Source organism: Lissotriton helveticus, chromosome 2_1, assembly GCF_964261635.1.
Source record: "Lissotriton helveticus chromosome 2_1, aLisHel1.1, whole genome shotgun sequence".
Taxonomy (NCBI): Eukaryota; Metazoa; Chordata; class Amphibia; order Caudata; family Salamandridae; genus Lissotriton; species Lissotriton helveticus.
Genome location: NC_136059.1, coordinates 951,253,417 through 951,280,969, shown reverse-complemented (window position 1 = coordinate 951,280,969; position 27,553 = coordinate 951,253,417). Strand labels below are relative to the sequence as shown.

General features: G+C 43.8%; 1 protein-coding gene across 2 annotated transcripts in view; it reads left to right on the top strand.

Moving 5' to 3' along the window:
- DAPK1 (death associated protein kinase 1) overlaps nucleotides 1–27,553 on the top strand; it is a 615,679-nt gene that overhangs the window by 562,923 nt on the left and 25,203 nt on the right. For both annotated transcript variants that reach the window (XM_078675702.1, XM_078675704.1), the window contains 3 exons: nucleotides 5,093–5,281; nucleotides 6,287–6,484; nucleotides 21,633–21,771. In XM_078675702.1, the coding sequence (XP_078531828.1) occupies nucleotides 5,093–5,281; nucleotides 6,287–6,484; nucleotides 21,633–21,771 (526 nt within the window). The remainder of the gene's footprint in view (nucleotides 1–5,092; nucleotides 5,282–6,286; nucleotides 6,485–21,632; nucleotides 21,772–27,553) is intronic.

Genomic DNA, 27,553 nt, shown 5'->3' with positions numbered 1-27,553 from the left:
CAAAGAACTGGGAAGAATGTGGCATAAAGTTACCTGCATGACCCTAGACCCCCTACTCAACTAGCAGCCGGACCCCTTATCTAGTGACATCGATGAAAATGTGTCCAAACTCAATTCCGCGCTGCTCCTTGCTATTGATTCCATCGCCCCTCTCAAACCTATCACCTCTGCTAGAACTCGCCGCTCTGCCCCCTGGTTCTCCCCGACCCTCCGTGAGGAAAAAAGCCGCTGCAAAATCCTTGAACGCAAGTGGCGGCAGAATTATGACCCTGAATCTAAAGCAATTTATAAAACCGCTTTGAAAAAATTCCTTAAATTAAAAAGAGCTACCATGAGAGACTATTTCTATCTACAAATCTCTAACGCTAAGAACTCCTCTAAAACCCTCTTCAATATTGTTAAGGAATTTGTAAACCCTCCCGCCAGGACTTCGCAGAACTCCTCGAGCCAGGCACTATGCGATGGACTGTCTGATTATTTTTTAGAGAAAATTGATAAAATTAGAACTTCGTTTCCTACTAAGGAACCCTCCCTGGTCCTCCCTGTCATGGCCCCGGAATCTGTTTCCTTACAGGCTTTTAACGAGTTGACTCTGGATACCGCACTCAGGCTATTCACCCAGTGCAAATCTGGCTCTCCTTCTGACCCTATCCCTGCCAAGGTCTTGGGTGACCTGGCCCTCTCTCTGGCTAGACCCTTTCTTTCTATTTGGAATGCCTCCCTCTATCATGGCATATTTCCGACTGCTTGGAAGGAGGCTCTATTGGTCCCCATTTTGAAAAAGCCTGATGCCGATCCTACAAAATTTAGCAATTATCGCCCCATTTCCCTCCTCCCCAAACCCGCAAAAATTCTGGAAAAGGCCGTGCAGCTACAACTGACTGAATTTCTAGAAAACAACTCTTTACTGCACGATTCTCAATCCGGCTTTAGAGCGGGCTTCAGTACCGAGACTGCTCTCTTGGAAGTATCTGAGACGATCCGTGAGTGTGTGGATAGGGGCGAGGAGGCCATGTTGGTCCTCCTCGACCTATCCGCTGCTTTTGATACGGTTTCACATAATATCCTACTAAACCGGCTAAGGCAGGTTGGAATTGGTGGCTCCGCATTAGCCTGGGTTGAGTCATTCCTTACGGGCAGAACCCAGAAGGTGGCGCTCAAGCCTTTTAAATCAGAGGGCAAACCCCTGATGTGTGGTGTTCCGCAGGGCTCCGCCCTGAGCCCTCTGTTTTTTAATGTTTATCTTGCACCCTTGGCTGCAGTGGTGGAGGCCTGTGGGGTCAGAGTGGTCTCCTATGCTGATGATACTCAGCTGATATTTTCTTTTAGAGATCACTCTGACTCCACTTTTGCCAACTTCCGCCAATGTCTGGATAACATCTGTGCCTGGATGACCATCAACCACCTTAGGCTTAATACTGATAAGACAGAGGTCTTATTTTTTAACCAGAAAACTCTATTATCCCCCAGCCTATGGTGGCCCACAGTGCTTAACCCCTCGCCCACCCCTGTTCAATCAGCACGCAACCTTGGTTTTCAGTTTGATGATTCACTTTCTTGTAAAGCGCAAATCAACAAGGTCACCTCAGCCTGCTTTGCGAAACTTCGCATGATTAAAAAGATCTTTCCTTACCTCCCCTTAGACGCCCGCAGAACTATCACTCAGGCCCTCATCACATCCCACTTAGACTATGCCAACAGCTTATACGCCGGTGCCCCTCAATATTTGATTGATCGTCTTCAGATCGTGCAGAATGCGGCAGCCAGACTGATCGGAAATATCCCCTACCGTCAGTCGGTTGCTTTTTATTGTAAAGAGCTACACTGGCTTCCCATCGCTAGCCGCATTCAATTCAAAATCCTCACCCTAGCCTTTCGTGCTATCAATGGCCTTGGGCCAGGATACCTGAAAAAGCGAGTGGTAATATCTCAGTCAGATCTCTGAGATCTAACAATTTACGTCTCTTGATTGTTCCACGCTTTCGACGATCCAGAATGGGCGCCAGAGGGTTTGGCGTAATGACTGCTAAACTATGGAACTGCCTCCCACTTGACCTCAGGTTTTGTCCATCTGAACCCCTCTTCCGTAGCAAATTAAAAACTTGGCTGTTCTCCAGATCATGAATCTAGTCCTGCAATCGTCCTGTTCCTCTCCTATGGTCCTGAGTTTGTTTTAGCGCCGGGACACCCCTACGGGGGTAGCTGCGCGCTGTATAAGCTACTTAAATAAATAAATAAATAAAACTACTCTTGCCATTGCAGTCTTTGTGTTTTGCTGTTCGCTTTGGATCTATTCTTTGATGCGTCATTAATGCGACATGGATCATGTCTGTCTAGATGAATGATCAAAGGCAGTAGATGCGCACTGCACTGGAGACTAAACGTCAACTTGATTGTACGATGCAAAGAAAGGGCCCGATCCAGAATGTGCAGTAGTTGCTGTGTGCCAGAAGGTGGCAGTAGATAACCGTGAACAGGCTTCAGGTTTCCAATTTCCTCCCGTTATTGCTGTTCACCTTGGCTTCTAAACATGTGACTGGTAACACTAAGCATTGCTTACTGAGGCTCTAAATTGTTGCAATTCATGGTATTCTCACCAATCATTAACAGTCGGTTTCAAAGTGCACGCGCCTCCAGGCCCGCCCTGGCCTGTAACCTTTCGCCCATACCGCAGTGTCTTAGTTCCCAAGTCAGAAATACATGCTGAGTCCCTCCCCGCGAGTCAGCATGTGCCTTTTCACTGGTATACACAGTTATGTTCCTCGAGGGAAGACAAACTCTGAAAAGATAACTCAGTGTGCCGAATGCTCACTGCTGAGATTGGTTTGTAGAGACCTACAAAGCGCAAGCATTCACCCCAAAAGAGGTTCATGGTGCTTTGCTGCCGACAGGTGAAAAAGAGAAAATCCGTCGGATCAAGAGCCAAATTAGATAGCAGGTTCCTTTAATCCCTAAACACCCGGAGAATGTATCCACTGGGAGGCGCCGAGAACTCGAAGGGCCAGATGTACAACGCATTTTACCGGTCACAAACAACCAAAATGCATTTTCCTATGTACCCACCCTATTTTGCGAGTCGGTAACCTATGTTCTTAGTAAGGTGCAGGCTTGGATCTTGCTTGCATCTTGAGTGACTTTTGAATGCAACGGGTGTCTTTATGGTCAGATTTTACTCGGAATACCCCAAAGTTCATTTTGCATATTTTATGCATAATTTCACTAAACTTTCCTGACATCTTGCATAATTTTAGGGTGGGAATTCGAGATTTTGCACGCCTTTGTTACTCACTTTATGGTACTCATTTTATTCACCACAGAAGGATGAAAGCATACCTGCTAACTTACAAAATAACTTCACCCTGTGAGGAGGTGGTAGGTCCTTGGAGGGGTGGGGCCTGGTGCTGAGAGCTATCTAAGAGGCGGCACTCTGGTCCTCACTAAGTCCCCCACCCTTTCTCTCCCCGCCCCCCAAAATAGGGTCCTCGAGGTTGATGTCAATAACCATTAAAAAGTGTGAAAACGCCACAGGACATCGGCTGCTTACAGCCTCCAAAAATGAGCTGGAAACCCACTGTGTACAGTTGGTTCCAGTTAGTTTTCCCTGCCACCATGTTATTTCAGGTCCTCACGGGTGACCGTGTGAAGGGAGACGAAATTGTGTGACACACGGTGGCACCATGTGAGTTGGCAGGTATGTGAAGCATTGTGTATGTAGGCATTAGCCAGCATTTGTAGAGGCAGAGTAAGGCGAGTGGTGAACTATAGAGATGTGCGAGCCATAAAATTAACAAGGAGAGATGGGCCGACCCAAACCCAGGGTCTGGCCCGGATCTTAGAAACCTTGCACGAGCCGAGCACTGAAAATATTTACTGCGTAAGTCATACAACAAACATCACGTAAAATATGATAGTCTCTTTAAAGTTAAAAAAATGTGTGTTTAACACGTGGAAGCTTTGACATTAATAGGACACATAGCACTGCACTGAGAAGTACTTATTAAAAGTGTTAGTTATACACAACTGGGATTCTGAACTCCCATATTTAAAATTGTTTTCTTTATGATAATGGAAAAAAAAGTTTTGGTGAAATAAAATATTTGTCTAAGATCACACAGTTTACCTGGGGAAGCCTCGATTTATCCAGGTTTTAAGGTTTCACTTTCGACAAGTCAGCCAGTAAATGGGTATCTATGGGTCTTTCATTATGTTAAGGCTTTTATTTTTAGGTTTTTTTTACCTCTTAGTGAATTTTTCTGTAGTTTCCAAATATAATGAGAACTATACCTGAAGGTAAAACCCTATACAGCATCACTAGTAACATGACACAAGGTCACATGCATTGTATAGAGGCTTGGGAAGGTTAAGTGATTTGCCCAGGATCACAGTGTGTTCAGCCGAGGATCGAATCTGGTTCCCCAGTTCTCCAGCCGGCAGCTCTGACTCTAAGGCCACATCCTGGGTAGAGGGAATGAGGCAGGCAGAAATCACATGAAAGCTCGGCTCTTTATGGGCTTGAGTTTCCAACGGGACCTCGAGCTGAGCCATGGCCAAGCTTCAGGCTTGAAGCTGGCTCAAGCTTTCAGTGGCCTCTAGGAACCTAGCAGCAGCAAAGTTACTACAACACTTAAATTGCCTTTTGTTGCACAGCTGCATGTTGCTCTCTCTTTTACTTGAAAAAGAAAACACGGGAGGCACCTTGAAATTGAGGTGGTCTCACAATATGCTGTCTGCTTCGTTTGGCTTCAGTTGTATCAGTGCCTTTGTTACTCCTTTCTCTTGATCTCCTCTAACCACCATCATAAACTCTGGGACATATGTGCCCAATACAGTGTTATTCTTTGTCTCTCCATTTTTAATGGTGTTCTCTGCCTGCTTGGGGTGTGGAAAAAAGCACATGACTCTTCAAGATCTGGTCAGCAGATTACATTTTAAAATCCATTGCCGATGGGTACATTTTAGTACTGTGCAACCAATAAATACGAATGCATTTTGCAATGAAAAAGACAAGAGGTTTAAGTTGCAGTGAGTTTTTGTTACATTGATCACCTTTACACAATTAGATTTGTTGTGTTTTTCTTCCTGTGTTCTGCAGTCTCCGTCAGCATCTCCAATCTGTACCCAGGCTGCGAGAATGTCAGTGTGAGGAGTCGGAGTATGATGTTTGAGCCTGGCTTGACCAAAGGCGTGCTGGAGGTCTTCGTGTCACCGTCCCACCATTCCCACTGCTCTGCAGACGACCAGTCCACCAAAGCAATCGACATACAGAATGCAAACCTCAACGGTACACATGATCATTCTGTTTGGTATGAAGATTAAAGGCGTGTTTGGGGTGGGCGGGAAATCGTGAGTAATCCTCTTATTTCAGACTTACCAATCATCATAACTGCATAGGATTAGAACATACATCTAAAGTGTGGTCAGATAGTATTGACTCCTTCCTGTGCATAGTCTCCAGATTGTTCTGGAGTCAAACTTCAAAACTTGACCAGGAACATCTTCTGGCCCCTTCTCACCCACATCTTTGGCTACCTTGTCAAAAACAAATGGCTAAAAGCATAGACTTGTGTCCACACCAACCAGCATAAACGCACGTGTTAATACTGAATCAAAAATGTAGTTGTAGTTAAACACTCCCTCAAACCCAATAAACACGATACAAGCCATCTCTTTAATATGGCAGTCTAGACTAAGTCAAGAAAAATCCTCTGAATGCTAGGTATAAAAAAGGAAAGCAGCCAAATGACTCGATTTTGATTTTAAAACCTGTAAACAGTAAAGCTCCCAATATACATTATATCCACTGGCATCCAGTACAGCAACAATGAAATGTCTTGTGCCGGACTTTAACATGCTGGTGATAATGGAGTTTCTACACAAGTCAACAATATCGCTTATCCTAACATATTTTCCCCCATTTTCCATAAACTTGCCATTCCCAAAATCATCTGGACAGAAAGAGGCAACAGACACTTCTCTGCTTAGGCAACGTAACTCTGGAATTTGCTACCCAACGATATTAAAGTGAAGCACATCATTATTTCTTGCAAGAAGTCCTTCACCAAATAACACTGAACAAGCGGAAGAATGTCCCTAGAGTGCCTTGTGTTCATGGTAAGTGTAATACAGCTCCGTAACAATACATCACACGTGACCATCAACCAACTCACCCAGGGCAGATACTTTCAAGGAGCCCATGCGCTGTCTTTTCAGGTGTCTAGACCTCTTTTTCCTAAGCATTTCCAATACTTCGTTATGCAGCTGACCTTTTTTCTTTCAATTTTTTTAGGTATCGGCGACTTCAGTGTCTGGGAATTCTCTGGCAATCCAGCCTTCTTCTGCTGCTATGACTATTTTGCTGCGAACGATCCTACTGCGATTCACGCTGTGGTGTTCAGTCTAGAGGAACCGTATGAGACGCAGTTAAACCAAGTCATCTTTTGGCTCAATTTTCTGAAGTCGCTCGTTCCAGTGGAAGAACCTATTGGTAAGTCATGCAGGTATACAATGGTCTATTAACCAGGTGCGTTACGGAGGCCCCTGTGGTGCGGTTGGGGGGGCCCACACCATTCACTTCAAAGGGGTCCTCCTTGGGCTGGCCAGCTGCAAACAAAAGCAGCTTGGCAGTTAGGGAATGGAAAATGTGGGCTCCCTCACCTTACGGTCCAGGGGCCCCACTGAGGTTTTGTTACGCCACTGGTATTAACACTCGTATGTGTACAACAAATTCCATCCTTCCACACTCCTAGAACTCCATTGACTTGTGCATTTTCAAACCCTGCCCATGTCTTGCTGAAAATAACTGTTGCCCGTTGTGACCCGCTCTCCAGTGGCCTGTTTCATGGAAGTGCTCAGGGCACCAGGAAGTGAAAACTTGAGTCCTGCCTTCCAACAGTGGGCATGCAGCCTCTGTTCAGCATTCTCACAATCTGTCTTGGTAGGTTCTAGCTCCGTTGCCTTGGCGACAGATGTGATGGCTTTGACTTTCTCTCTGGTCTTCCTTTAATGAAAAAAACCTGGTCAGGAAGTGTAACAGTTGTAGTTAATTATAAACCACAACAGTTGCTGCAGTCCTAGAAGAATCCCTCTCATCAGCCATTCATTTCATGGACATCATTTCTTGGCAGAAGAGGGCGTGCTCTCTAATCTTCTCACTTCAAGGGTGGGCTGGAATGCCTGGGTTTTGTGTGAGTGTGTAATCTTTTCTTGGTAAACTCGTTGCAGGCTTTTACTTTACCTCGTAGGTGTGGTGACTACTGTTCCCTCGCCCAGGCTGCTTCCTGGCAATAGTCCATATTGAGCTCTCTGTAGAGTTCAGTGAGTTCTGAGCGTGGCCTCTGAGTGTCAGCAAGCAGTGACTTCCGCATCGCAAAGAGCCAGATATGTGGCTTTGCCCCATTCCCCCTTAAAGTGCTTAACTGTCCCAACTTCAACGTTTATCACGTCTTAGTCTCCCATTCCCTCTGAAGTCATCTAGAGTAGTTTGATGGTGATCACTGCTTCAAAGAAAGGTTTACATCCGGTCTGGTGGCTGCAGTAATGCATTCACTGCAGGGATCTGCATTGAGTTCATGCTCACTGGTCCAAGCCCTGGCAGGCCCATCCAGCCTTTCATCCTTCTCAGAGCGATAAAATGAGTAATATTGAGTTGGCTAACAATAAACATCTGCTATCTGTCAGTAGCACCAAGAAACCCATGGGATGAAGTGTGCACTACAACAGATCATTTAACCTTGTTGGGGGCACACACATGAAATTCCTTTCATAAATTCAGGAAGTGAATTAAGACTTCATTTTTCTTCCAGTCTTTTTTTGCATGGCCAGTGCTTGCAGAGTCTAAGGTCTCTGAGCCCACTCCAGCCAGGACCGATTAGGACACTCTTCCGCTTTGGCTTTTTTTTTCCCCAGTGGGCCGCACGCTAAATAGCTTGATCTGAGCCGGTGGGGGCCACGGCACTTATTTTTGGGATCCAGCACTTATTTTTCCGCTCCGAGATTTGCCGAGAGCAAGAGAGGGAAAACGCACATAGGGGAGAGACGGAGGAAGAGGGATATGGCAAAAAATGTCACAAAGGGAGAAAGGAGGAATCTCCAAAAGAGAAATAAAGAGTCAGGGAGTGTTTGGCAGTGGAGTAAATAGGCACGAGGCGGATTCAAAGCTAACCAGCCCTGGTATTCAGCGTGCTGACATTTAACAGTATAGGCCAGAGGCTTCTGAGCACAGCTTTGGGCACCGGCACTCATTCTATTACAAATTAAGCACAGGCTACTATCACAGCAGGATTGCCTGTTATAACTCATTCATGAAAGCCCTATGGCCACCCTTTACCTCCTGCAGTGTGGGGTTGGTTTAAACATTTCTACCAAGGCTGACTTTGGTTCTCAGTCAGACCAGAACTCCATGGCTGCCTCAAAACCTCTGCAGATTTCATAAGTCACTTAAGAAATACAATTATCACTCATTCACTTAAACCACATGTTTTACTTTATTTTCACAAATTTTCTAGAAAACTTTGTAATGTTCTGTCTCCGTTCCCTCCCCTGCTGTGAACCTGTAGCAAACGATGCAATTATGAGAGCATTTACACACTTTTCATGGTAAAAATGCATAAGCGTTGCATCATTCAGTTAAATGTGTGACTTTTTACATTTACATCATGTGCTGTACGTTAATGTCATTTTCTTTTTGTTTGTTTGTGTTTACCGTCTAAAATTGAGCACGTTAATATGGTTTAAATGATAAATGTATTTGTAAGAAATGCCAGTGCTGACTATTTTGACTCCCGATGAAAACGTCATTTTGTTTTCACTCTCCCCTCGCAATGAGGCCACATTTACCTATGGGTGCAGTCTGGCCCTGCCCGGCTGCTAAAGCGTCAGGACGCCTCTTTGGTATCCGCACGCTTTATACAACTTTCTAAAAACCCAAGCAGGATTTCTCTATTCTTGAAAGGTACCCTGCTTGTGGTCCATAGGTGTTCAGTGCTGTTTACCTTGTTGCTTCGAGTTCAGACACGTGGCGCGTGGCTTTCTTGAAGTGGGACGGTTACCTAATCAGCTGGAACGCCTCTGACGCCGTTTAGTGACTGCGCAACGGAAGCCACGCTGTTGGCGCGCGCAGGCAGCAGGAGCACCCTGGCTAACGCTCGCACAGGTGCAACTCGATTACTTAAAGTGACAGAGGACGTGACCCTAGGAGCCGTGATCTCGGGTCAGTATGTTCAGTCATCTGCTTGGGAATTGTTCCTCAAAGGAGCAGGCGTGCCATACACTGGGTTTCAGTCGGTTTGGAGTGTATGTGCTGTAGTGTCTGCTTCTTGTTGGCTTTACAACCCACCCCCCACCAATGGCTCTCATAGCTGCCAAGGTTTTAGATTGCTAAGTGTGACATTTTCATAATTTCAGTGTATTTATGAGTGACATTTCACCGACTATGAGTGACACTTTCTCGCAAGCAAAATCAAGCAATGAAGGCAAGAGAAACGTATATATACATATATCAAAAATTACATCCACGCGCTCCTCTAAAAGTAAATTAAACGAGTGACACAACTTTTCAGAAAGACTAGTGACTGCTGAGTTTGGTGTGCTCTTGGTGTATGCCTGACTCTGAACACTGCAGGCATCGGGTCTCTGCCCTGTCTGCACAAAGCCTCAAACTGTTTAGCTGTTATTGTGCTGCGTTTTAAACTGGGGTGGCGAAGTGAGCTAAAGACCGGTGATGGATTAAACCCAGATCAGTTGACTGGGTGGAACGCTCCGTCCATCATCACCTTTGGTTTTTCTTTGTTCGCCCTAAGTTGGCAGGGTATGCTCGGACGTGAGTCCCTTGCTCACTTTGCCACTGGAGTCAAGCAAGCCCGGCTGAAGACGGCGGTAATGCCAGAAACCGGTCCTGGGAAGCTTTATTCCGGTCCAGGGAAGACATGGCTTGGCAGTTCGGGCTGGACTGTTCCCATGAGGCACAGGGTCAGACTGATTTGCATATGGCCATGTCTGAACTGGGGTGGCGAAGTGAGCTAAAGAACGGTGATGGATTAAACCCAGATCAGTTGACTGGGGGTGAGTGTTTGTATTGTCAACGCTCCGTCCATCATCACCTTTGGTTTTTCTTTGTTCGCCCTAAGTTGGCAGGGTATGCTCAGACGTGATTCCCTTGCTCACTTTGCCACTGGAGTCAAGCAAGCCCGGCTGAAGACGGCTGTAATGCCAGAATCCGGTCCTGGGAAGCTTGATTCCGGTCCAGGGGAGACATGGCTTGGCAGTTCGGGCTGGACTGTTCCCATGAGGAACAGGGTCAGACTGATTTGCATATGGCCATGTCTGAACTGGGGTGGCGAAGTGAACTAAAGAACGGTGATGGATTAAACCCAAATCAGTTGACTGGGGGTGAGTGTTTGTATTGTCAACGCTCTGTCCATCATCACCTTTGGTTTTTCTTTGTTCGCCCTAAGTTGGCAGGGTATGCTCAGACGTGAGTCCCTTGCTCACTTTGCCACTGGAGTCAAGCAAGCCTGGCTGAAGACGGCTGTAATGCCAGAAACCGGTCCTGGGAAGCTTGATTCCGGTCCAGGGAAGACATGGCGTGGCAGTTCGGGCTGGACTGTTCCCATGAGGCACAGGGTCAGACTGATTTGCATATGGCCATGTCTGAACTGGGGTGGCGAAGTGAGCTAAAGAACGGTGATGGATTAAACCCAGATCAGTTGACTGGGGGTGAGTGTTTGTATTGTCAACGCTCCGTCCATCATCACCTTTGGTTTTTCTTCGTTTTAGCAGCAGGCATTATTGTCTGTGTATTATAGACTGCAGGTTCGTTCTGTGTGTGGCTGTGGGCACCACAGAGTATGCAGCCGTTTGATGCTGTTTGCGTGCAGGAGGCTTGCGTCTGTGTGCACAATGTAGCTGTGTACCGTGCTGTATGCATGCAGGAGGCTTGTGTTTGTGTGCATGGTGTAGCTTTGTGCAGCAGACCTTAGATAGCATGCTTCAGTCCTCATCTCTCAGACTCAGCCTACGTGCAGCTGGATGTCTGTGTCTACCAATCTTCAAACTACATAAAATGCGCCCAGGCCTTAAATTCTGTGTGGAGCATGCCTCGGATTTGGCATCATTCCCCATTGCTCAGACTCTGCATGCACAAGACCTCTGTCTGGCTGTTAGCACCAAGTTTAGGCTTTTAGTTCTCAGCAACCAGGCCTCGGGCTATCTAGTGCAGCAGGCCTCATGGTGTTTAAGTTTAGCATTAGGTTCTGACCAAGTTACTCGTTTATTGATCTTGCTGCCTTCTATAGCGCGCACGATCACAAGACCCTATGAGAATCAGAGCGCCTTATATAGCCCTAGGTACACACTTACTTGAAATTAATATGCAGCTGCTGTATTTCTGTACATGTGATGCCAGCAGCCTCCGTACTTTCCAAAGTGTGAGAGAGCACCTCGCTGCCGATAAATACATTTAACACCCGTCCAGCTATTCAGTATTTCCTGAATTAAAATGTCTTTAAAGCTGTGCTAGGTCCATGCTCCACAGCAGCAACAGAAGCCCTGGAAAGAATGCAGCAGGAGGAGTTTAGCAGCCAGCAGGAAGGGTGACCAGTAAGAAGCTAGGAAACAAGAGTGACGAGGAAGGCAACCAGTGGTAACGAATGGACGGGTTCTGAGCTAGTTTTCAGGCTTTTTTAAATAAAACAATAGTTTTCGCTGACAGCGCATGGGCGCTGTAGATGAAACCTAAAAAGCACCTCGCATCAGGCTGCAGTTACCGAACGCAGTGTTACCTTGTGTATAGTTTCGTTTTGGGAAAATAGCAGCTGTCGCGTGATATCTCCAGTATTACACGTGGAAAGCTATGACATGTCATCTTTCCAAACGTACACCATAAGTCACACATTTACTCTTGTTCATGGAAGTACGTCATGTGAGAGTTGGAACTATGTAAATGTGAGTGTTTTTGCTTTTTGTTTTTATGAAATGACTCATATGTTTTCCAGGTCGATAGAGGCAGCTAATAATCTGGTTCATATATGCGACAAATTCATAAATTCTCTAATAAGTAAAAATTATTAAGAGCTTCGGAAAATGAATCATTAATGTCCAGTATATGGGACAAAAGACACTGTTTCTGTTCTGTGACGTAAAGGGGACATGAAAAGACAACAATGAGCATGCACTCACATTTCTGCAAGTGTGAAATACTAAGAAGGCGAAATCTCTTTACCTCTTCAGTGCTAACAGCACAAAAGCACACTTGGCAAATGGACAGCGCAAACCCGCTGCCAGCGGCATATGGTTTCCTGCGAGGAACTTCGTGGCACAGTGTTTACATACGATCTCTACAATGCGCACAATTGCCTCACAGTTCTGCACACACTTATGGAAGCCGATCTGTACACATTTGTTTTGTGTGTATAAACGATAATATACACCATGGATATTTAAATCAAGCGTACAGCAACAGACAGAAGAACTGCAGCTATGAGAGACGTAAATCTTAAGTATCTGTTGTATGTTTGCACGCCAAGGGGCAGATGGGCACTTGAGTAGTGAACCAATAAAAACCCAAGCTGTTTTAAAAGAAATGTCGTTTGTGTTGTAATTCTGAACTACAGGGCATTCAGGGCAGTTTTCATTTCAACTATAGAATGTGAAATTGCATATACCCGTGAAAAAATGTCACAGTAGGGGACTAGGGGTTAATCTGAAGCAAAAAACTGATCAGTGGTAAAGTTTGAAACTTCTCAAACAAATCTGTTTTCTAAATGTTGCTCTAAGCTACCTAGAAGAGAGGAATGTCCATAATGCCCTTTTTCTACCCCTACATGTGATGCCGGCAGCCTTCGTGCTTTTCAAAGTGTGAGAGAGCAACTCGCTGCCGATAAATACATTTAACACCCGTCCAGCTATTCTGAAATGTCTTTAAATATCCACAGAACACATTTTTTTCTATTTAATTCAGGAAAGTATGCCTCTTAAGATCATATATTCAGAATTGAGGGGAATAAACCGGAGACCTGCAGCGGACCACTGAAAAATCTTTTCGTGTTTTTGTGCTAACTTTTTTTATGGATGCAGCTTAGTAAGGACATTGCAGCTGTCTTTGTTTACGACGCGCACAGCCCATTTAGCACTTTTCGGGTGAGCGAAGCGTAAACAAACTCTTATGGTTTCATTCACATTGAAATCATTTGGCACACGACAATTCCTCATTGCTGCGAAGACTAACGTCATTCCTCAGGACACATTGTCGTTGGCAGTTTGGACAGATATGGCTTGAATCGCGTGCAATCAACTTCTGCAGGGGATTGAGTGAAGAACGATCACCGGCCTGGCTCCCCTCTCAGGATCACGATACCTGATGCGCGGTCCCTTTGCTGAGACTGTAAATGACAGTCAGTGAGTCACTGCAGGTGAGTCGACGGATGATGCTGCCGTTATGGTCTCGTCCCCGCCAACCACATCGGCGGTCGCGCTGTAATAATATTTCATTTTATGCGCAGGCTGAGGTAGCAGGCACTCTCTCGAGTCCCCGCCACTTCTAACTACCAGGGGCCTCACTTCCTGTGGAGGCAGCCGAATGAGGTCACATCCGATTAACAACCCCTCACGGCGCCACAGCAGCCAGTAGCAACCTCTGCTGAGCTGAGTGAGGGCAGGCCCCGCCCGGGTTGAGTCTTGACAGCGAGTGACTGATGTGTCTTCAGTGATTGACAGCCGCGCTGCGGTCGCGCAGCGCCAAGACTGGAAATTAAAGCAGAGGCAGTCGCAGATTCATGTAATATTGTAGCACCTCTTTAATAATATGAGCCAGCTCTGCTGGCAAGCGGGTCTGTGCAGTGCAGCGCCCGGGAAGCAGAGATTGCACAGAAGTCAGCACGAGTTTCTGAATAGCATTACAAATGCGTGACATTGCATTTCAGTGCGGTGATGCGGATCACCGCACTGAAATGCGTGAGTGTCACACTTGATGCGTGATACTTGACAGGACTGGGCTCTTGAGCATGCTCTTCAAGGGTCCCTGTAGCAGTAAAATATACGAGGCTGTGGATTATGTCCCATGGCCTGATACATACATGTAGTCTGTTTTTGAGAAAAATCCCCACATTTTCCTGCTCCGTAGGTTCTGGTTTGGTCGCATTGCAGTCTGTTGGTTGACACGTGCATATAAGGCAGTGCTCCCGCCTGGCAGTGGGTGTTTGTGCTCGAATCCAGGCGGGCTAGCGCTGCCCCAATGTACCTGCTTAGCTGATTACCCAAGGTGGCAGGTTAGATGGCTGGCTGCAATTCACCTCGCTCAGCTACTTGCACTATGTGGTATTTAACCTGCCTGGCCACGTGCACTGCAGGGACATAGGCACCCATTGGAATGTGGTTGGGCGCGAGAGTTAGAGCTTTAGTCGGTACAAACACGGTGCCCTCTTACACGGATTGAAGTAAACAGGGAATAGACCGGCGTGCCATTTTGACGTCTTGAAATAGAATTTGCTCATATTTTTTCAGAAACCTTCCGTTGAGCCTGCCACCCCCTTTTCCTATTTCAATTAATTACTTTCTTCAAAACCTCTCTGGCTTCATTCCTCTCCTTCAAGCTTTAGGTACTACATCTTGTGTGTTTTTGCATGTGAAAGACACATACATGCTTTAAGTCTGTACTCCCTGTGATGCGCTGCCATCTCTTCATTGTTTTTCGATACTTCGCGGTATCAAAATAATTATTACATTAAACCCACTTTCATTCCCAAGTCGAATTTAATGTAGCTTTTGATTGAAAGACAACTTTGGGAAGTTACAACTCTGTTGCCCAAGTTTTCCAGTGGCTACTTGCAGATGCTGGCCTCAAGATAACCTTCTGCCGTCCAGGGAAAAGGTGTGAATGACTCCCAGAAAAGGACGTATTAGAGGTCCGTCTTTGGAATAGGTGTTGACTCGCTCTGGCAGGAAGCCAGTGAGCTCAAATGGCGTGCTTCACAGGGGAAGCTGCCTTTGAAGGGCAAATGGGGGACACACAAGATGGGCTGCTCTTTTGTTCTGGTAGACAGGTTGGGCGTTGGGGACAAGAAGGCATAAACAGTTGGCAAATCAGTTATCCCATTGGTGTGTAGCCCTCAGGTAGCCACACCTCTAGGGTGGGCTACCAAGCTCTACACAGCGAGAGAAGGGTCCTGAAATCTTGGAAGTGGGCAGAACATTGCACCCTGGGATTGCTAAATATCCAACATTGCAAGAATTCGTCCTCAGGCAGGAGAGGATCAGGTAGCTCATTGGCTAGAAGTCACTGCATCCCTGAGGGCAAGTTGTGGACATAAAAGTGGTGCCCAGACCTAAGATCATACCTGCACTGGAGAGAGGACGAAAGGAGGACTGCCCTGCTGTTCCCTTAACCCAGAAGTGGGAGACTGCAATAAAGAGTGTACTGCACATGCTGATCCTTGGGTTAGCAAAGAGAGAACTGTGCCTGTGCTATGCCCAAGAAATGTTGTCCCCGAGCCTCAGACAGAAGAGGTTACCTCCAGGAGTCTGTTAGCTGATTTCCTGTTACAGCACCAGGGCCACAAAAGTTGAAGAAGGCACCTTGGCAAGTTGGTAGGCACAATCACTTGATCGCCAAGATGGGTCTTGTGAATGGACCGCTTGAGGAATACGTGTTAACTGGTGGTGTCATTTGAAGTGGGTCTACATTGCCAACTGTGACATTTTTTCTTCTTATATTACCAGTTGCAGCGTGTGTAGTCCAGCTGCGTGTTGGTGGCAGGTATAGGATAATGCCTAAGGACCGTATTATAAAGGAAGATTCTGTATTCAACACTGACTCTTCTTGATGTTCTGGAAATGCCCCTATATATGCTCAACCTGATCTATAACACACTACCAGGTGCATCATATAGGTCTCATTGCACAAAGCATCAACGGTGTAGGAGTCCTATGCACTGCAGAGTGCCATCAGCCTACTTTTGGTAGTAGGTAACCTCCGTCAAGGTTGACCCGCCTTGATTGAGGCTGACCTGCTGCCAGTTGCATTATTTTACTTAGTCCAAGGGTGCACTTATTGGGGGGCAGAGATGGTGCCTTTTTGATAGTTTCTTAAAGTCTGCAACAGAAATCTGACCTCATCCTGAAATTTACAACAAAAGAAAATTTCATTATGAATAAAACTAACTGGTCCCAGATTTTGATTTTGAGGGAGATTTAAACCGCAAATACGATATGATATACAGAGTAAGTCAACAGATTCACCAAAATGGTGAAAAAAGCTTCCCTAAAGTTGAACTGAAAACTGCTTTAAATAGTCTAATTGTGCAGCCCTCTAAACGTGCCATTGGCTAATGCAAGGCTTGCTAATTTGTTGTTAGAAGAAATGCACACTAAGCCATTGCAACTCTGGCTAGACTCTACATTCGTATACGGCATGGATCATTAATGTTTCTTGATAGGGGGTTGTGAAGTTTGGTTTTTTTTCATGACCCTCATGTATTTGCCACAAAATTACAATAAATAGGAGATCATAAATTTATACTCAATTGGGTTTGTGCTTGGACATTGGGACTTTTTAAATTCTTGTAGTATTGCATACTCCCAATTTTCAATATGTTGCACATAAATGTACTGTAATGTACTTTTCCTTCTCAAGTGTCGAGACACCCATGACATGTGGAAAAATTACGCAAGGTAAGCATTTGCGAGCAAAATTCTGATCTTAAAAACACCATCTACACAATTGGGAATAAGAGTGCAGAGAAGGAATGATTAGAAAAAAGTACTTTGTTAATTGGGCATGTTTTTGTGTATGTTGAAGCTCAACTGTGGGTAAAATATACTTGGATGTGGCGAAAGGAAAGTCTGCAAACTACATAAAAACCATTAATCAGGAAACTACGTGATAAAACCTCACCTAATCCTAATATTGATATCTGTTGCCTTATTACTTAAGTCCTGCAGAGGCATTACGGAAGTGTCCCCCGATTGAGTACTAACCTATTACGCTGCAGACACTTGTGTGACTCTTCTGCAACACTGTCGCATGGTCACATATTTTGCAACTGTGCTATCTCAAAGGGAAGTTCCCTCATTTGCATGGTGGCGTGGTCCCATGCAAATGAGTTAATGCCTTTGCCGTCATGCTATATTTTCTTAGCATGTGCAGTAACACAAAAAGCTGGAGGGGTCTTCAAAGGTCGAGCCCCGAGCTGAGGTCTCTGCCTGCCGCTTTCCCGGACCTGTGATTTATCCCCCTGCGAGCAGTCACAATTTAATCAGACGCCGCCCCAACCGGACAGGACCACCTTGGTCTATCTCACTTGTGATCATCCACACTGCGCCCAGGTGCCTCACTCATGGTTGCCCCTGGATCGACCTTTGAAGACCCCTCCAGCCGAGTTCACGATTGACTTCTCCCACAGCACACCCTTGAATTGACAGCCCAGTCCTGAAGACGACCCCAAGTAACGAGGGTCGAAACGTCGTCGACACCACAGCGCAATTGATGGGCGCAACTTCTCTGTTTTCAATGAAAATGACAAATAATGATCGCTAATGTAGATATTTGTTACCTGTATGTATTGTCATCATTGTTCACCTTGCGCCGTTCACGCTGTTCACCCTGTTCACTTGCTCCGTCACTTTTCACTTGTATATATCACTTTACGCCAAGTGCCCTCGGGCTGTCATAAGATTCTTTCTGTACAGTCCTGCCTTAACTGTATGCCCTTGTGCAATCTTGTTTGATGTAATTTTGGCGATTAACAGCCTTCAAACACCTCCTCCATGCAGGCGCACTTTGCATTGCCCCGATGTTTCAGTTTTTGGGGTGTTTTGGTAATATGACACAGAATTCTGGTCTTCCACCAGATGCACCTCATAGGTCTGTGTCAGTCGCAGACCATGAGCCATATTAATGTAATGCCGCCCCAGCTCTGCCTTATCGCTGAGCACTGCTTGTTTCTGCAAGCCCATGTCTGCCAAGAGCAAACAGTCATGCTCACTGACTGAAGCAGTTTCAGAATGTGCTTGGACGCTGGGATATCGAGTAATATTGAGAGGAAAAGTCAAGTTTTACTCTAGATTTCTGTTTGTGAACCTCCCGCCTTCTGTATTTGTTGTGTATGTTTGTGTTAATGTTTTTTCATTGTCATGTCATTCAAATGCCATTTGTATCTTTCTCTTCTCATTCTCTTTCTTGCGGGCTCCCAGTCGTTGTTACTTACTGTTCATGTCTAATGAGGGTCCGTTGTGTAAGTACTGGACGCAGGCATTCATGACACACGACATGAATGTGAATAAGTAGAGCGATCATTCGCTTAGTTTGCAGCAAAAGTAAGTTTGTAAAAATGTCACAAAGTTCACTGGCTGGTACTGAAACGATTAGCATTAGAAAATATTTGTGTGTGCTTATACATTTTATATACTATTCTCATGCCCTTTTGCTTTCCATTGACCTGGCCATTGATGTCTGATGATGGTTGAATAGTACAGCTTACACAGACATTCGCGACCTGAAGAAGGACACTTTTCCCAGGGACCCTTCACTAGGAGCTGACTTTCAGATACATGGAGAAGGGCTATTAGGAGCTCTTTTGCTATTGACATTAGGGTGAATCGGTATTGTATGTGAATCTCAGTAGTATCTTCCTTATTATTCATTTATAACACTTAATAATGTGGACCAAGCCACATTTAGGTGACGGGGGCATCATGTTGGAGCAAAAAAACATGGGAGCTGAGCAGGCAGCTCTCCAGGCCTTTCTTGGATGCTAATAAGGAGTGGATCTCTTGAAGTTGGAGAAGCAGATGATCTATACCCTGCTATCCAGCACCGAGAATCTTCGATCATTCTAGATTTCTAGATTTGCAGCAAAAACTGTAATCTACAGTAGTTGCCTCCCAGTCCTAAATTTATTTCCACCAACTGATACCATTTTTAAAATAGTTGTGTTCAGCGGCACTGCATTTAATTTAAGGTACAGTTCATGACAGTGGAGGCGTGCCTTTAAGTCTTCTAATCATCTGTTTCAGCACATCACTGCATGTATTTCCTTTGTAAAATCAAAGCTGCTGCTATGTGGTGACTAGAGCTCTGTGCTCTGCACCATGCTTTGGGGGCCTCCTTTCGGGACAGTGGCATTCTCTTATTACGTGTTCATGCAAAGTACCATATTTGTGAGAAGCAGCAGGTGAGACATTTTCATTCTGTAAATCTGTATCACAACTTAGTTCCTTCCACCAGAATTCAGCGAGGACTTGTAATGCCAATAGGTCTTTATTTGGTAAGGATACAAAGTATTTTTTTGCGGACATAAGGAATATGAAAAAAAGCATTTGGCAAATATATATTTATGATAAAAATAAAGGAGCGGCTGAGCGGCTTGGGCACATCAGCCCTAGCACTGAAGCACCCTGCTATTCAGGCGGCTGTGCACAAGTGATTGGTCAAAATGGTGTTCCTCTCATTGCAAGGCAACCAATGGATGAAGCAGACTGACCCACTGACCAATGCCATAGATTGTGGTGGATGGAAGCATTACATGAATGACACATGAATAGACCAGTGAATAAAGAAGGGTGGCTGAAAGCTCATATATTATAAGTGATTTTTAGGAAAACCTGAAGCCGGAAAGAGAGCTAAACCTGTCTCTAGGCCAGTCTTAAAAAAAGAGGACAGGTGATGGTTCATTGGCAATGTGGGGGTATAGAGATAGAACTGGTTTGCATTGGATTAAAGTAAGGGAAAAGCCCATAAGCAATGCAGAGCAAAACAGAAGGCATACCTTTACAAACATTTTTTTAACTACCCTTAATACTTCCCACCTGCTCCCCAGCTACAAGTCGGAGGGACGCAGTACTTTTCAAGCAGTGCTTAAAATGGGCAGGTACTGTCCGGTACTGACTAACTGAACTTCTTTAATTTGAAATGGAGCATACCTGCACTTCTGAGCACTGCTTCATATATTTAATGCGCGCTTAACGGCCCTTCTCAGGAGTAAACAGGTACTCTAAATAGTGAGTACCAGCACTTTTACATTTTCATTTTAAGAACTGATTTCAAGCTCAAAATGACAAACTCTGGTACACTGGTGAGAGTCTGGCATGTGTAGCCATCGGCCATATCTGGTCTTCCAGGACCCTTATTCCACTTCTGTTGCATCTAGGAAAGAGAATAAGAAAATAGCGGAACGTGGACCCGGTATTAAGATGGGGGGATTCTGTGTTTTCCGGACAAAAAGCAAAGTTGTGGCAAGAAAATATTTAGTTTTTCTTGTTTGATTCCTTTCTGATTTTTTTCTCTTACTTTCCGATAGTCATTAAATTTCATGGTGCCAAATGAATCCCTTTCTTAGGTGATTGCCGTACCTGCTGCAGGAAGAAGCCTGTTTAGTCCTGAAACACATAAGTATTCAGTGTAATGGAGATACCAGTCACCCTCATAAGAGGACATGCTTCTTTCACCGTTACTTAAATGGTAGTTGAAGGAAATATGTTTTTAAAGCATAAATTCAGCAGATCTGAGATCTAATGGAAAACATAGACGCATTAGGTAAATAGGAAGAGAAAAGAAGAAGAGAAGTAAGGGTGTGACAAAACCTGGAGCACACAGCAGGGAAAGGCATACATATGGTCCAGGCAATACACATCTTTTTTGCACTACACGGAGGGATTATAAGATTTGACATACAAATGTAGTAATTATTAATATGACAAATGGGCCATTCTCATCATCCGACATAACTGTGTCAACAGCGAAACAACAAGATAGCCTTATAAGTGTAGTTTCTCCCCCTTGCTTGTGCCATTCGCGACAGAAGCGGATATCTGATATTGCTTTGCAGAGTGTATGAAGAGCTACCAAACCCTTGAAAACTATGTTTGTTACAAATTCACAGCAATGCGCTGGTTTGCTCAAGGGGCTGGCCGCGTTCTGCTTGCCAATAGCAAGTCCTAACATAACCCTTTGAGTGTGAGCTTGTGGCTCATAAAGATGACTGTTTGATGACGTAAGGTGCTGTTGGAATTTCTGCATGAAGAGTGGCTCCCTGGAGAAAGCTCTGACTAAGAAATTATATGAAGAACGTCCTGAGCTTTAAAGCTAAACATTCACAGATCCTTAGAACATAGTGCAGTTGAGCTGGGTCAGAAAAAACAGTGATGACTAAGCGGTTTGGCAGTCCAAGCAAAAAAGCAGAACTGTTGGATTTTTTTACAGACCTATGAAGGATTTTTAAGAATCCTAAGAGTAAAGACAACTGAGGAAGGAAGCTATTGTTTAGATGGAAACCAGACCAAGAGCAGGGTCTCTTCACGGTGAACCTGAGGGTGCAGAGTTAGGGCTAATATGGAAATAAGGATGGTAGTACTTCATGAGGTGAACCGAAGGCTGGGACAGAGGCACACAGGGAGTTATATCGGATAACTACCTCTCAAAGGGCATAGGCAGGGCTAGAGGAACAGTGACCGTAATGTTTGATGCAAAGTGCAGCCAGCGAGTTGATTGAGAAGGGCGTGTGTGTGTGGGCTCTTTAGTTTTGCTGAAAATGTGACAAAATAAGGTGGCGTTAGGAAGGTTGTGTTGAGAAGGCCAATTTATAGAACAAGCTCTAATCTAGTTTTTTTGTTTTTCTCTCTCTCTCTCTCGGGTACTGTTAAAGCATTTGGCGGGAAATTGAAAAGTCCCTTGCGGGTTGTCCTCGTCGCCACTCATGCAGACATTGTGAATCTTCCACGTCCCGTTGGCGGAGAGTTTGGATATGACAAAGATTTGTCATTGCTGAAAGAAATCAAAAATCGGTAAGAAGTTTTTTGTGTGTGAATCAGAAACGTTTTCTATGTTTTTCTTGTACCTTTGCAGGATCCATCCAGGCCATAGAGATGAGTTACTACAGGCAATCTTATTGTGACAACTAATTTTTAAAAAGTTGACTTTTACCTTTTTTCCATCTTGTTGCGCAGTTTTGGAATGACAGAAAATGCAATTACTAACGGAGTAAAAGTGAAGATTTGTTTTTTGTAGTGCATTTATGCCATAAACCTTTTCATTGCCCCTCTTTCTCAGGTAGTCTTATGTACGACTGACGCGATGTGTCCATGCATTGTGCAGTAGCTGTGCTATTCTGCTCCTCCTTTGAATGTTCCTGCTGAGATGTAGTTTGTCCCTCAGTTATCTATGCATATGTGCAGGCCATTAGGGAATCCGTGTCCTTGTTGACTGCGCTTCACAGACCACATAGCTGCGTTACTGCCGTGAGGTTTCTGGCTTCACTATGTGCCTTTTTTGACCATTGATCTGAGGAAAAAACTGATCAAAACTGCTTCTGCTACTCAGCAGCTTTGCTTGCAGATCTCATAGAATATCAACTGACCCTGAGTATTAGATCTGGGTTAGATCTATATCCTGTGGTCAAGAGATCTTTGTGCTCTTCCAAGGACTGTATGTAAGTGGCTGTGAATCCTTATGCCAGCCAAGAAATCCACATTTTCCTGACCCATCGGTGCCTGAACTCTACCGTCTTTCTGAAATCCCGGGATAGAAGCCGCTAATAATGTTCTCTACTTTGTTCGGCTGGGGGGTTTGTAATAAACCTTTTGCCTTACTTGATACGCCCTGGATTCTTAAGCATGCCCACAGTTTTAGGTTAATGTTGACTTCACAAGCTATTAGGTTGTATTTGTATGGAGTTCCGGAGAAGCTTTGCTACACCACAATTATGTGGTAAATGATGTAGCCACGGAAACGCATACATTTCCTGCCCTTCCTAATGACCACTAAAAAAAAAATGTAATCATAAAAAGTAAATAGAACCTAAATATTCTAATTCCAATTTGTGCCTATTGTTAGCTACACTTTAACAAAAACAGCTTTGTCAAGCTAACAGTCCCAAGTGAAACACATAATATAACAAAAATATAACAAGTAACGTGTAATATGGTCCTATATTGCCATGTTTTTGTTCTAGTGACTTTTACAAACCAATCAGCTTTCGAACATTTGATTTATGAAGTCACCAGAGTACCTCGATGTCAGCATTAGACAAAATTAGATGGTTATACACACTCCCACGCACACACAGACTTCACAGTTCGATATAGCAATTGCATAGTTAGATAGATCACAGTGTCTATTGAAAGAATGTTTTTTTGCTAATATCATTGGTGCAGTTTGATGAATCTGCAAGAAAGTTTCGAAATCAAAGTTTATCAGGTTTGAGTTCAACATGGAAAGGTTTCATGCAAATTTGACAGGAAGGGAGAATGAAAGCGGGAGTCAAACAATTGGCATTTCGTTTTGTAAATCCCTTACGAATCTACGGAAAGAAGCGCTGAACGGAATTACACCAAACTTTGCATGAAACTAGTTCTATACTGAAGGTAGTGCCTTGGCTTAGTTTGAAAAATAAGTGTTTCAAAGTGCCAGTGTGCTAGAATCGTTTAAAATGATAGCAAAATCTGTTGTCTCTATTAGTCCAAAACTGACCTCAAACCTTGGAAGGTGGACATTTAGCAAACCCAAATTATTATTATTTTTTAATAGAAAAAGCAGTCCTAATGAACAAGTTTTTGGTTTCATGCACCCCATTTCAGGTCCGCAGATTGGATATGGGTTGCGGACCCAAAGGCTCTGATTGGAAAGCTGCAATAGAAAATGTGTAACTGTCTTCCATTACGAGACACGGGTCACATAAGCTGCGTAAGGGGGCAAATAGAGCACACCCTGCCCCCACCAGAACTCTAGGCTGCAGATTTGTCGCGCTTAGCAATGTGGTGGCCGACTTCCAACTGAGTCTGTGGAATACTTGTCAAGTCAATGAGTTTTTCATTGGTTTAAAGTTCAGGAAACCTTCCACCATATCGAAAAAGTGCTTGTTCTTTGCAACAAGAAGGCACATACACCATTTTGTGAATAACCATTGAGATTTGATGTAACTGGTGTTTACCAGCTCTAAGTCATGATGAAAAAACCACAGCACATCATTTCGTGATCCTAAACTGCTGAGGAAGAGGTGCTCTACACTGGGGAGATGGTGAAACATGAGAAGAACATCAAGAACTATATTTGGTAATTCTTTAGAACAGCGGTTCTTAACTTCTCGACTTCCGTGGACCTCCACTGATGTACTGCTGGATGCTAATTTCTATTATGTTAATCATTTTATTTAATTTACAGCCACAAAATATATAAATGGAAAGGTCGGAGCTTTAGACATGTAGTTTTATTTCTAAAAGATGAGGCAGTAAGCTAGACTCCACCATATCATTTTGCCTTTCTTGCTTCGAATACATGCTTTCTTTTTGTTGATGCACACCAGTGCTGCAACTGAGGTCACTAATCGTCCCTATTAGTTTCTGCTTGCTGTACTTGTACAGCTGCTATGAATAAAGGTGATGATACAGGCATAATGTTAGCCTCCAATTTCGAATTGCCTCACATTTACAGAGTTTTCAAATTTTCAATTCTTCTTTCAGTGTGTACATACTTTCTTAACCCTCATTATTTAATTTCTAAATAGTTGAGGACCCACTGTGTAAATAAATGTACCAGACTCAAAGAAGTCCACTAATCCAGGGTTAAGATCCGCTGCTTTAGGCACCGGCCATGTTAGAAGAAGCTGAACGCCATGAGTCACCTGCAAGTTCTCAGGCAAGAAGTTAAGCAGAGAAAAGAGAGGACTCTACCCATGCAGCATTTCACGTATGAGAGGTGACCACCAGGTGAAGCATGACCAGGAGTACTTGAGGTAACTGCTGAAAAGGGTCATTGAAAGGCCACAAAACCTTCCTGCAAAGTGCTGAAGCACGTTGAGGAGGAAAGAAAATGTTCACTGCAAAATCTTCACATTGTACTGCATGGAGCACAAGACCAACACATGGGTTGGAGAATAGAACCCACAAATTGGCACAAAAAAGATGGAAGAAAATTTTCAGAAAATTCCATTAGTTAAAAATTTTTATTAGTGACTGTTTCCCACAACAGTTATTTAAAAAAAAACGCCCAAAGGCCGTGCATAGCACGGGTTGGACGTCTGCCAGCATTTCATTGTATTTGTTGTGCTGGTTATGGTTTGCATGGCTGTTTTGCAAGTCATGGATTGCAGACGGACACATTAGAGTTTTGTTAGCATTTGTAGTCATAACTGGGCGTAGCTGTGTTTTTATACACTGTCACAAGAAAAGTTTATATACACCCCTATAGCAAAAGAGTGCTTCTTTACCCGATTCGGTTCCCAATTTAGTAGGCCTGTGGGGTAAGTTTCAAAACTTTTACATGGGAAAAAGGATGTGGATGCACCATAGTAGCAAAATAGTTAAAGTAACTTTCACCCAGTAAGCTGTTGTTTACTTTGTGTAGGCATCACAAGGCCTCCCTTTAGTTCCTAAAAGGGGACGTAAAACTAGGCTGTATCCATTACTCAAGAAACAGCTGAGTTTGTTCTCAGGGGCAAAAGATCAACATTGCATAAAATTGAATAGATAAGGCAAACTACCCTTTACCAGTGAGCGTGCTTCCATGCTGATGACCATGGCAGAATTTAAAGATTGCTAGTAAACGGCGTCAATTTCTCCTTAGCTTTTTTTTGTTTTTTTTGTTACATTAAACATCGTAACAGACATAGCTTTTATAGCCATGATAACTTTGATATTCATGATACATTTACATGTTGAAACATGAATTCAAGATAGCTGACACTGAAATGACTTCTCAAAGCTCTGCTATATAGTTTATACTCAATGGAAGTAATTGATATAGAGGACTTAAAACAACTGTTCTACCCATAGAGGAAAAGATCAAGCATGTCAGGATGGCGCATCACCGCCTTGTGGTGCTAAATTTACATGTACCAGCAAATGACTGTCAGTGGAGAGTAGAGGCGGGTGCTTTCCGTGGATGGTGTGGAGAATAGGGACTATTTAGGCATATTTCTCACAGATCAGACAGCATTTAGCTGTCTGTATTTAGCTGTCTGAAAGCCTATGCGTACCCTACAGAAAATTACAGTGGGCTTAGTACTCACCCATTGCTTAGCATTTTTTGGATTTGTCACTCATTTGCTGGTTTCCTATTGCATGGTTTCCCTTCGTTGTCTTGTGTTCATCCTTCCCCTTGAGCATAGCTATTTTACCAGCAGAATTGCATAATTCCAGTGACCCTGGATATAACTTAATCATATTCACGCCTTTTTTTAATGAATGTCTGATACATTTTCTAGATTGCTCTAGAAAACAGTTCGCTTTTCTAGACACCCTGGCACTAAGAACTAAATCAGCGTGCCAACCCGAGGCACAAAAACAGTTGGACTGCAACCAACTCATAACCCACTGAGCAATACTTTAGTGAGATGTGTTTCAGGCAGTGATCAGTCCCATGAGACTCTGGGAAATCAAACCAGAGCTCTTTTTCGTTAGGGGAAAAACTGTCAAAAATACTAAAAAAACAAAATATGCATTTCAAAAATGTATTTTTAAAATCAAAATCCTTTCCCAATGCTCACAATACGAATTGTAATTGCAATAAAGACAAATGCAATGGTAGATGCTACTTTTGCTAAAGGTTTATCAACCTAAAAAACTCCAACATATTTACTGTATGGTGTTATAGCAATCCTACCCTCATTCTTCTATTTATGTTCACTAAACTAATTTTAGCATAAAACAGAAAAGAATGCCTACTTTGAGTTTCTGAGCTGTTCACACTCGCATACTTGTTTGAACAATAAGGCTTAAGTTCAATATTGTAGCAGAACCTCCTATTCTCATTGTACAAGGCCAACTGGGCTAATAAGAGCAGCAAGTGAAGGCTAAATGCATCCCCGGTTGCCTTGAGTTAAAGTGAGTGATGTGTTTCAGCATGACTTCGCTCATTGTCTAATGGCACAAAGGTTGCTCTGTAGCCCTTCACATCCTATGCCTGGATTCTATATTATATAGAAGTTGTTGAACCTTTTAGGATAAACAATTGACTGAAAATGGCCAGATGTCCTTTAACTTACTTACTCTGAAAAACGTAGTTCTTTGAATAATGGCAACAAAGAATATTGGCAGTTATCAGCTTTCCATGAAACTCTGTTCTTAACGCAATGACAGTATTATGGAACAGAACACATTCAGCACATATTAAATACTATCAATGTATTTAAGGAGACTTGATTATTACATTGCAAGGAAAAATATAACATAAAATAAACTTGCATTCAATAACCGTCACACGCTTTCATTTCTAAATGGATAACAGTTGTCACCTAAAAGGGGGATACCTAAAATGGAGAAGACACGATAATCATAACATGTCTCTTAAACCAGTAAGTAAACATCACGGCCTTATCAAATCTTCTGTTTTTTGCGGGCCCACTTTTATTGTTGAAGATTTACATGATGCTGTTTAAATCGCCATTCCTGTATGTCGTGCTTTTATTCTACTCTCTTGGTCTCCCGTTCCATTCTTAAGGTGCACATTTTTCAAAGATGTGATATTTATTTTAGTGTGTTGTTATTTTACACCAGTGAGATTTAAGGCTACGTTTGGTTCTTCAGAAATGTGCTGGAAGGGGAGTGGTGAAAAAACACTATGTCCCACGTT